The following is an 11,968-nucleotide window of genomic DNA, read 5'->3' as shown; positions in this document are numbered from 1 at the left end:
GATCTGGACACATAATCTGTGTCTACGCAGCCATGGTGTTGTAGCGTGTGAATAAAACATACCCTATATTGCTCATGAAACACACTGTAAATAGACTTGTAGTTTATTATTAGTACACTACATATTTAGTCTGTGAATGCACACCTATATTTTATTATTGAGTGTTGTTGAAATAACCAGATGTTAAAATATTTGTACTGGAACACCTGAACTACAAGGCCTTTCTCAGCTATACTCTATAAGCATTTCAAATTACAAGAGTGGTTTTTACATCATGAGCTTTTGTGACTTCAGCTAAACATAAGCTTGGACTCAATGATTATTCCAGTTTGTGCTGTGATAGACTGAGACCTCTCGTCAAATACTGGAATGACACATGTATTTAATTTTCCAAGCTTTCATCACAAACAAAACAGAACTCGGTTATGGTTCCAGTTTTGGAGACTTAGCCCAAATCAAACCTATCAGACCACACTTTCACTATTAGAGAACCAATGAAAGAGCAGGGATTATGTTACATCATCAGTCTCTAGAGAGAGTTTATATCAAGAGTTCTACAACTATGAATACTTTATGGAGATGATTCAGGACTAAACTTCCTACAGCAGTGGGGCTGAACCTAACTGATGAGAGATTCCAGGTTATAATGATGTTAGTGTAAAGAGAGACATCAAGAATGGCATTCCCATATTGGACATGTCCTTGGTAAACTGGAGACATGCTGGCAAAAGTGAGTGCTTTTTCTGGTCAACAGATAGCAGTAAGAAATTGATGGATTAATGCCTTACTTTTCTTATATACTATATATAGATAATTCATGTCCCAAGCAAGAGTCATAGGGCATGTAGACACATATTTTCACACAAGTTTCAGAGTTGTTGTGGAATTCTGTGAAACCAAATCCATGGCTGCATGCTGAAAGGGCTAAGTCTAGAGGAGCAGAGGGAACAGAGAGATATTTCTGCTGACCCTGAAAAGAAGTAAAAGTGACATTTCTTTCTCTCACTTCTCTTCTCAGTTTACTGTCACAGAGCCACGAGTTCACCTCAGCTGACGTCCAGAAATCCGTGAGAGCTTTGAATACACTGGTGAAAGACAGAAGTAATTCATGCATCGATTATTATTATTTTTCCCCTAAATTCACCAATCACCAGCATCTCTTTCAGTTTCATGATGCTGCTGCTGTGAGTGTGAAGACAGCTAAGACACGTGACTCTCCACTGCTTCTTTTCAAACTGCTGCTAACATAACTGCACCACAGGAACTCAACACACTTGAAGGAGAACACTAACAGCCCAGACGTGTTGCTGTGGTTAACAGACACCCACATATTCCAGCATCATGGTGAATGGTGTGGGGAGAGGGAGGGGCACATGTGGCACCTCTCAGGAGGTTTCCAGGATTTCAGAGATGCAGTCCTCAGTTTTTCCTGATTAAGAAATGATTGAATATTAGCTAATTTTATAATCAGAGCAGTACAAGGCTGGAGTTGGGAGTCTCTAGATTTTTTAAAATAGGATTCTGTATCAGAGGTGTCATATTTCTCTTCTAATTTAGGGCCTCCCTGATGTGTATACATATAAAAATTAAGCAGCCAAGCACTTGCCACATACATAGCAAGAGTCTGGAATTTTGTAAGTGGTGATGGGAGTGAAGGAACAGTCATGTCCTCTTCCCTCAATCCACGGCTAAAGTGCCTGTGAGCAAGGCACTGACCCCACAACTGCTTCCGCTGCTCAGCCCCTAGTGCACTAGTGTGTGTGTGTGTGTGTGTGTGTGTTCACTGCCACAGATCGGTTAAATGCAGAAGACACATTTCTTTGTACGTTGTACAGCGACAAATAATCGCACATTAAATTAATCAGTTCGTTTCTGCTACTGTTTCTCAGCCAGATTCTTTCACTTTTCTCCGTCATGAGCAACAGCTTTTGGAGCTTGATGCATGTTCCTCGTAATTTATCTGTTGAGATGATTTTGAGCCGTAAATGACACAAATCACAGGCTTTATCATAGCGTCTCAGTTTTTGCTGACAGTTTTCACAAGAGACTCACATCAGAGAATGTGTAAAGTAAAATAACATAATAAAAGCCCTGGAGATGAAAGTCTGAATGAAATCAACACAATTTTATAATCCACACTTTTAATGGAATATGGAACAATGATGTTCCCTAATTGAAGGTAATTAAAGGTACAGAATATTTTCTCTTGAGGGTACAACCACAGTGACGGCAAAAGGCTCCAGTGTACAATCAAATCTTCTAAAACATTCCATTAACTCATTAAAATCCTCAGAGTCATTTGTATTGAGCCACCCCCAAAACACACTCACCTTCACATGAAAAGAAAGAAAATCAAACCCAGACAGAAAATTGTATTTGTTTTTGATGGTTTCATAGCTATAACAGAGTTGATAGTATCTCTCGAATACAGGTGATTAAAGCTGTGAAATGGACTCCACTGGTCCTCCACCTCAGTCTCCAGCTCAGCTCCAGAACCTGCAGCAGTTCAGAGAAAACAGCTCAGTGTTACACTCACTTTAACTGATCACTTCAAACTGAAGATTAAAACCACAGTGCAGCTCTCACCAGCTCTTAACTCGGCACCAGGATCCGCCCTGAAACACATTAATAATCACACAGTGAAATATATTAATACATTAAACCTCCAGATCAATGAATATCAGTTAAACTCTGTGTGGTCTCCACTCACCTGAGGATTTCTTCTTGTAGTAGATGAATCCAGCAGCTGAGAGGATGAGCCCCAGCACCAGCCCCGATGCTCCGATAGCGATCTTACTCCTCTCAGACTCAGGGAGAGAAGGATCTGTGGAAAAGAGACTGTATTTAATCTACACTACTTCTGAAGAAATCAAGGTACACAATATCTGCAAAAGTATTTGCTCGTCTGCCTTCGCACACATATAAACTTGAGTGACATCCCATTCTAATTCATCCCAAAGGTGTTCTGTTAGGGTGAGGTCAGTCATGTTCTTCCATGCCAAACCCACTCATCCATGTCTTTATGGACCTTGCTTTGTGCACTGGTGCACAGTCATGTTGGAACAGGAAGGGGCCGTCCCCAAACTGTTCCCACAAAGTTGGGAACATGAAATTATGCAGAATCTCTTGGTGTGCTGAAGCATTAAGAGTTCCTTTCACTGGAACTAAGGGGCTGAGCCCAAGTCCTGAAAAACAACCCCACACCGTAGTCCCCTGCCCTCCACCAAACTTTACACTCAGCCCAATGCACGACTGAACATGATGCACAGGTGGAATCCTATCACAGAACCATGCTGGAATTCACTGAGCTCCTGAGAGTGACCCATTCTTTCATGAATGTTTGTAGAAGCAGTCTGCCTAGGTGCGTGATTTTATTCACCTGTGGCTATGGAAGTGATTGAAACACTTAAATTCAATTATTTGAAATACTTTTGGCAATATAGTGTAGCACTACGCAGATCATTAATAAGTGTGTAATAAAATAGTAATATGATTGTAACAATTTGAATTTACCCCGAATGAAAAGGATATTTCCAAGCTGTGAGTGACTAATAATTCAATAGCTGCAGCTGTAGAGAAGTGTGTAATATTAGGGGTGTGTCCCAAATACAGGCCAGTAGTTCTACTTAAATGATGTTGTATATTTTGTTGTAAAACATTCAGACCACTGTGATTTTTCTGACTAAATGGCCGGCCAACTGTCTGTGTGGACACTGATGGAGGACTGTTGAGCTCCTGCTCCATGCTTCAGACCAGCTGTCCACACTCCAGCCAACAACAAGTGCCTTCAAACTCAACACTGAAGTTTTCACAAACTATTGTTTTAAACTATAAACTATTGTTATAAGTTCTCCAAACTATTATCACCAGTAGATTGACCAGAGGAGGGTAGGTCCCCCTTGTGAGCCTTGATTCCTCCCAAGGTTTCTTCCTCATTTCTGAGGGAGTTTCTCTGTGCCACTGTCACCCTTGGCCTCGCTCTCCTGGGGGCTTTTACATTCTTTATATTTTTAAATTTCCTGTCAAATCTTTGTCTTTACTGGAATTCTGTGAAGCTGCTTTGTGACAACATCAGCTTTAAAAACGCTGTACAAATAAATCTGATTTGATGAAGGCAGGCCTCCGGCTGGGTTTGGGCAGAGACAAGGGAGAAACAAAACAAAAACAGAGCCATGTGCTCCTTAGCATGTTGCAAACAAGGAAACACGGACAGAGCAAGAACACACGAAACAGTGCAAAAGTGTGACATTTACATGTTATTCCTGTGTCTGTGGGGGTTTCCTTCAGGGCCTCCTCTTTCTATCCACAGTCCAAGAACATGTGAACTGGTGACTCCAAAACTGTCCTGGTGAGAATGAGTGTGTGTGTGTGTGTGTGTGTGTGTGTGTGTGTGTGTGTGAGAATTAATGTCTGTATGAGTGGATATGTATGGTCACTCTATTCTGGATTGTTCCCAGAGCCCCACCTAGTTGAGAGGATGCTGTGCTCATTTGGCAGCTGCTTCTCACCTGTGTGTGTTGACTGAGTGTTGAGTGGAATGGTGTTCTGTGCAGTGTTGATGGTAAAGTGTCCTTGAGCATCTAGAAAGGTGCTATATAAGTATAACAATAAATAAAATAAATAAATAAATAAATAAATAAAACAGCTGACCTAAGACCATTATGGAGCACCAGAGACTAATCAAGGGTGAGAAACCCCTTCTTGAAGCACCTCCTGGACTTTACTATGTACTCAGTAATTTTTCACAAACACATCCTGGATGAATTGCTGCTCAAACAGCTCATGAGCATGAAGTGGTTCAGTATTAAACAGGTTTTATTGGTGTGTGATAATCTCATTCTGTCCTCACCCCAGTCGTAGACCATAGGTCCTGAGAAGCTGGCGTGCTCCACCACACAGGAGATCTTCTCTTCAGATCTGGGGGTGTACTCCAGGTGAGAGTGGACCTGGTAGTACCAGTCTCCATCAGCCAGCTCATCAGTGGAGATCACATCAGTGGTAACTTTTTTCCCGCCTCTCTGCCAGTACACATCAATGACTGGAGGGTAGAAGTCATACGCGCTGCATATCAACATGGACGTGTGTCCACCACTGGGCTGCTGTTCTGCATTGAGTTCCACCCTCGGCTTCACTGCATTTTAATGTGACAAATGATGTCATTAATGACTCTATGACTGTCTCTTGCTCTACACGCTTTAGTTAGCATTTTAACTCTTCTGATCATTCCTAATTACAGACTGTAACCTGCAATCCCAGAACTAACATCCATGAAGATCTAATGGGTTAATTAAAGGCATTGTCCATTCATTTTTCAAATTTAAAACTAAACTTTTATAAAATATGTTAGATATAAAATCGTGCCACAGAGTAAGTGCTTACCACAGTGTTATATTCAATAAATATTTTCACAGTACAGAACTTTAATAGAGTTTAAGAGCTCTTAAGGATTCATTATAAAAGTCTTATATTAATTAAGTTTGCTCTAAAATGACTGAACAATCAATTGTGTCATAAACAGATCATTTGTCGTTTAGTGTGACTTCATAAATATTTTGAAGAGAGAAAGTCCAGCTTTATTATTAATCATATAGAATTATGTAAATTCTTTACTCTTGCAGTAATTTGACTCATTGTTCATTGTTTCAGCAGCGGCGGCACGGTGGCGCAGCAGGTAGGTGTCGCAGTCACACAGCTCCAGGGGCCTGGAGGTTGTGGGTTCGATTCCCGCTCCGGGTGACTGTCTGTGAGGAGTGTGGTGTGTTCTCTCTGTGTCTGCGTGGGTTTCCTCCGGGTGACTGTCTGTGAGGAGTTGATGTGTTCTCTCTGTGTCTGTGTGGGTTTCCTCCGGGTGACTGTCTGTGAGGAGTGTGGTGTGTTCTCTCTGTGTCTGTGTGGGTTTCCTCCGGGTGACTGTCTGTGAGGAGTTGGTGTGTTCTCTCTGTGTCTGTGTGGGTTTCCTCCGGGTGACTGTCTGTGAGGAGTTGGTGTGTTCTCTCTGTGTCTGTGTGGGTTTCCTCCGGGTGCTCCGGTTTCCTCCCACAGTCCAAAAACACACGTTGCAGATGAATTGGCGACTCGAAAATGTCCGTAGGTGTGAGTGTGTGAGTGAATGTGTGTGTGTCTGTGTTGCCCTGTGAAGGACTGTTCTGGACCCACCGCGACCCTAAATTGGATAAGCGGTTACAGATAATGGATGGATGTTTCAGCAGCAGAGAGCACTTATGATAGCACTTTTTGTCACGTTAAGCCTTTTTCACATTAAGCATTTTAGACTCTCCATGATTTTCAGGTTTTTTACTTGTTTTAAAAATGTTTATTTCCCCAAAATTCTATATGTTCATAAATGTTTAATTGTGTATAAAACATTCAGTTTAAGACTAATAATTTATATTCGCTAAATATAGTTTTAGAACAACTTTGTGTAACGCATTGCAAATATTCAAGCAAAATATAGGATTGATGTGTGGTACGTGGAGACTTTGATATGATAATAGATGGTACTTGGTCTAAAAAGTTTGAGAACCACTGATTTATACTGATGTGATACCACATCTGGGGTTAGTCGCCTTTAGTTTAATTTAAAGCACAGTTTCAGGAACAGGGTCTTTCTGCTCAATGCTACTACACTGAACTCTACTGAACTGAATGTGTAATTGGCTCATTAGGTTTTTCCACATATTTAATTTTATTTTATTTTATTATAAGGTTAGTGTACAAAATTAATGAGTTTATCTAAGACTGAAAGAGTATAAACATATAATCTTTAGAGATAGTTATGTTAAAACTACTTATGTGATCTGTTAGTATTTTTATCATCCGCGCCAATGAAATAAAAATTAAAACTGGATGAACAGAAATCTTTTAAGCAACAAAACCAATGATCACATTTAGTGTTATTTGTTTATAATTCATATTAATCTAATGAATCTTATTAATCATCTGTATTTACACAAGTCAAACTGAAAGAGAGAAAGTGAAATTTAACACTAAACTTAAGCTCTATTTTGTAAGATTAAGGAAGAGCAGAGTGGTGTTAAAGTGTGTGTTAAAGCTGTGTTCAGAGCTGAGAGCAAATGAACAGGTCAGTGGTGATTTAGTTGTTTTTGAGCTGCACTGTTTCATTCTCACCTGCCTTCATCAGAACAGAGGAGAAATCAATCTCCAGGTTGGGTTTGCAGACTCTCTCCACTTCACTTCTCATCTGCTGTACCTGAGGACCGCTGTTCCAGTATTTTGCTTGTTTCACTCCGTACTCAGTGTAGCCGACAAACTCCCCCACAGTGCTGTTAAACCGTGCGACTGGATCCTTATTGAAATACGTCGTTCTGATGAATTCCACATCTGTCAGATCTGATGAACTGGAGAGACATTCATTTGTCTCATATACATAATATCCACCTGTCAGCGCTGGAGAGAAAAAAGAGATATTTACAATAAAAATTAAGTCTGTAAGAAAATCATATAAACATGTATACTGTAAGCAACATCTACGAGTGTGGGAAAACGCTGTGTGTTTGAGGGGGGGAATGACTGTTGTATGTGTCTGAAGTGTAAATTTTCTGTGTTTATTCGCTGTTTGAATTCCCACAGAGACTCATGTGTAACTCGAGCTGTTTAGTTTTGTAGCACTTTTTCTCTGTGTTTACTTTCATACAGTTAGCGCTCTCCTGAATTTAGAGTCAGTTCCACCTTAAGTAATGTAACTGTAACAGCAAAAATAAGTCAGTGTTACCCCCCTATGGAGACTGCGGTTAAGCCAGCCGCAATTTGAGAAAACACGGTTAAACTCACCGCACGTCACATTTTAGTGCGCGTATACTAGTGACAGAGCGTTACTCAATGCACGTGAAGACCTGAAAGTAAGCCCTTCATTTTAAAGGAAAAGTAACCGCAATTAAGTGGTTTATACATTGGTCATTTCTAATAAGTAGTCCACACAACCAACAGATATCCGTTCTGTGTTTACTATACTATGTATCTATGAAATATGAAGTGATTTTACATAATTGTCCATTGTTTTTAATGATTTGTCAGATTTCATGCTGCATAAAGTGGTCACTTTTAATAAGTAGTCCATACAATTGTCAGATATCACTACAGTGTTTAACATACTATTAACCATTGAAATATGAAGTGTTTTACTGTGTAGTTTTTGAGTAAATTGCATCCAAAATCCCCATATTTTAAAATGTTTATTCAAGTTCCATGCTCAATAAAATTGTTATTTCTAGTAAGTAGTCCATACAAGCAACAGATATCATTTCAGTCTTTACCCTAATGTGTACCAATGAAATATGAAGTCATTTTACTGTACAGGTTTTGAGCAAACTCCTGTAAAATCCATAGAATTGTCCATTGCCCTTAATTATGAATCAAGTACTGATTAATAAAATGGTAATTTCTAGATAGATAGATAGATAGATAGATAGATAGATAGATAGATAGATAGATAGATAGATAGATAGATAGATAAAAAGAAAGAACCAGAAGGAAATGTAGCTGCCAGTAGCAACAAAGACATCATAGTAGACTTCACTCTAGAGGGATGTTACATTTACAGGACATGGTAGGCAGATCAAAGTATAAGAACACACAAAATATCAAATAAATAGTCAAATAAAATGATGCAAGGGCAGAGAATAACATAAAAAGTTGTGAAACTATGGTAGCAAGGGCAAATAATCATGCAGAATTTGTCATGTGTGAGTGAAGCCTCAGATTCAAGCAGGGGTATTCATTCACTAGTGTTTGCAATTTCCTATTATCAGCCATAACCACAGAGTCCAGCTCCACTCCGACTCCTGACCCCGCTCACCTGGCCAGCTTTTCAGACGCATCTCGTCTCTTTTCTTCATACTGCCTCCCCCAGCACGCAACAGCATAAAAGAGACAGCTGGCAACCACGGACTGATAGCACATCTGTAGTAGATTCCTAGAGATGTAGACCTCAGCATCCTCAGAAAATACAGCCAGCTCTGCCCCTTCCTGTACAGGATGTTTCTGTTCTCAGACTAGTCCAGTTTGTCGTCAAGCTGCAGCCCAAGATACTTGTAAGACATAACCACCTCCACTTAAACCCCCTCAATAGATGGCAGGGTTAGGCCTGTGAAAGTCCATCACCATCTACTTGGTCTTGGAAGTGTTTAGCTGTAAGTTGTTTCTATGACACCACGACACAAAGTCCTCCACTCCTGTACTCCTCCTCCTGTCCTCCCTTTACACACGCCACAATGGCAGTGCCATCCAAAAATGTCTGCATGTGGCATATCAAGAGTTGTACATAAAGTCTGAGGTGTAGAGCGTAAAGAGAAATTGTTGAGAGTACAGTCCCCTGGGGTGCTCCTGTGCTACTGACTACAATCTCTGCTGCACAGTCCTTCAGCCTGACATACTGAGGTCTGCCAGTGAGGTAGTCAGTGATCCAGATGACCATGTGTGGGTCCACTTGCATCCTCGCTAACTTATCTCTTAGCAGGAAAGGGCTGTTTGGTTTTAAACGCACTGAAAAAGTAGAAAAACATTACTTTCACAGCACTACCACCCTTGTCCAGATGAGAGTGAGCTTGATGTAGAAGGTAGAGGATGGCATCCTCAATGCCCAACTTCTCCAAATATGCAAACGGCAGGGGATCCAATGCATGTCCAGTCTGGGGTCTGAGAAGGTGTCGGAGGAGTCGCTCCAGGGTCTTCATAACATGCAATGTTAATGTGACAAGCCTGAAGTCATTGGGCATGCGCACCTTCTTGGGCACAGGTATGAGGCATGATGTTTTCCAGAGTGTGTGGACCCTCACAAATTTTAGACTCAGGTTAAAAGTGTGCTGTAAAGATTCCCCCACCTCAGCAGCAAATGACTTCATTAGTTTAGAACACACTTTGTCTGGTCCAGCTGCTTTCCTAGTGTGGAGTCTCCTCAGCTCACCTCCAACCTGATCCACAGTGAGGATGTGTGGAAGCAGCAAACCAAAATATGGACAATTTGGATGCTATTTATTCAAACACTATACACTAAAAACACTTCATAATTATATAGTCTGGTAAACACTGAACACATATCTGTTGGTTGTGTGGACTACTTATTAAAAATAACTATTTTATAAAGCAGTAAACTTTTTGGGGATTTTTAATATAATTTACTCAAAAACAATACAGTAAAATCACTTCATATTTTATAGTGCAGTGCAGCGAAGTGCAGTGATTCGAAGTGCAGAGGCGAGTCATTGGATAAATGCTGGGCTTTGTCCCGCCCATCGGACGCTCAGCGTCTCTGGGGGTCTATGGGGCAGTGGGCTGGCCTCGGCTGGCCCGGACGCTCAGCTTCTGCATGATGATTGGATGATCTGTCTGAGGCTGAATCCCTTTTTGATTGACAGTGAAATGTGCGAATCAGCGATCCTTTGGTGTAAAGATCCGTGGGAGCATTACATTTTCATTCTGTTCTGAGTTTCCCCTCCTTGAAAGACCAGCATCCGCCACTGGTATAAACCACTTAATTGCGGTTGCTTTTCCTTTAAAGTAAAGGGCTTACTTTCAGGTCTTCACGCGTATTGAGTACCGCTCTGTCACTAGTATACGCGCACTAAAATCTGACGTGCGGTGAGTTTAACCGTGTTTTCTCAAACGGCGACTGCTTTAACCGCAGCCTATGGAGCAGGGATACAGCAACATCCTCATCTCGTTTCAACATTTGTATTTGCCATTTCTTTGCCATGAGCAGAGAGAGAGAGAGAGAGAGAGCATGTCTGACAGTGACACTTTTTACCCATTTACAGTCACTGGGGCTTCATAACACATTAGACCGTTTTCCAGTGTAAACCGACTGGGGAGCAGCACATGGAGAAGAGACAACCTCAGAATTTTACAAAAAGTAGTTTTTGATTAAAATCCATCCATTATCTGTAACCCTTATCCAATTTTAGGGTCGCGGGGGGTCCAGAGCCTACCTGGAATCATCGGGCGCAAGGCGGGAATACACCCTGGAGGGGACGCCAGTCCTTCACAGGGCAACACAGACACTCACACACATTCACTCACACCTACGGACACTTTCGAGTCGCCAATCCACCTGCAACATGTGTTTTTGGACTGTGGGAGGAAACCGGAGCACCCGGAGGAAACCCACGCGGACACGGGGAGAACACACCAACTCCTCACAGACAGTCACCCGGAGCGAGAATCGAACCCACAACCTCCAGGTCCCTGGAGCTGTGTGACTGCGACACTACCTGCTGCGCCACCGTGCCGCCCCCTTGTTTAAAATCAACAAATCATATTTTGCAGATGAATTTGTTCCCTTTGTGATTCAGAGAACTCTGGGACACATTTACTCAGTCATAAGTAATAGCTACGATTAGCATTATTCTTAAATTAGTTTTGACTTTCCAAAAACCAAGTGTGTTCTTCCAGACGCCTCTCAACACACTGATAACTTCACTGATAACACACTGTTACTACTGTGTTCATGTTTATTTTATATGAAGTCTATAAAAGTTCAGTACAAATCACATTTACACTCCAGATAAAAGTCTGTGTGTTACACGCATAAAACTACTCAGATAAGTGTAAGTATAAACACACCTGTTCTGATGGTCAGAGTCAGGAGGAGCAGCAGCTGCAGACTCAGGAACATTTTCACCTCGATCTGTGTCCAACAACTGAGAGAGTTTCAGAGAGAGAGAGGGTTCTAGTTCATACACACAGCTCTGTTCACCAACCAATCAGAGTCTGATACACCACTTCATCACATGTTGCTAGGGAGAGGCAGAAATGCATCTTTCCAGGCGACTTCATAGTTAAGCAATGACAACTGCCAAAGCTGTGCACAAATCTGTGTAATATTGAAAATAAAAAATCTTCTGTTATATTAGCGTTAACTTAAATATCAGTAATGTTCATGCGTGTGTTTAACGTTTTTAGAGCTGTTGACTGTGACTGAGTGATAAACTAATGCAAGACTGTTCCATTATTC

General features: G+C 41.2%; 1 protein-coding gene across 1 annotated transcript; it reads right to left on the bottom strand.

Annotated features, from left to right (window-relative positions):
- Positions 1–2,119: 2,119 nt before the first annotated feature.
- On the bottom strand, positions 2,120–11,687 carry LOC136665641 (HLA class II histocompatibility antigen, DP beta 1 chain-like). The gene is made up of 6 exons (XM_066643283.1): positions 11,578–11,687; positions 7,129–7,407; positions 4,850–5,131; positions 2,711–2,824; positions 2,587–2,615; positions 2,120–2,496 (listed from the first exon to the last, which is right to left on the bottom strand). Exons 1-5 carry the CDS (start codon positions 11,627–11,629, stop codon positions 2,593–2,595), a joined length of 750 nt encoding a protein of 249 aa, XP_066499380.1. The 5' UTR covers positions 11,630–11,687; the 3' UTR covers positions 2,120–2,496; positions 2,587–2,592.
- Positions 11,688–11,968: the final 281 nt, after the last annotated feature.

The sequence above is a fragment of the Hoplias malabaricus genome, chromosome 14, assembly GCF_029633855.1.
Source record: "Hoplias malabaricus isolate fHopMal1 chromosome 14, fHopMal1.hap1, whole genome shotgun sequence".
In the NCBI taxonomy this organism is placed as follows: Eukaryota; Metazoa; Chordata; class Actinopteri; order Characiformes; family Erythrinidae; genus Hoplias; species Hoplias malabaricus.
This window is presented reverse-complemented; position numbering and strand designations above follow the sequence as displayed.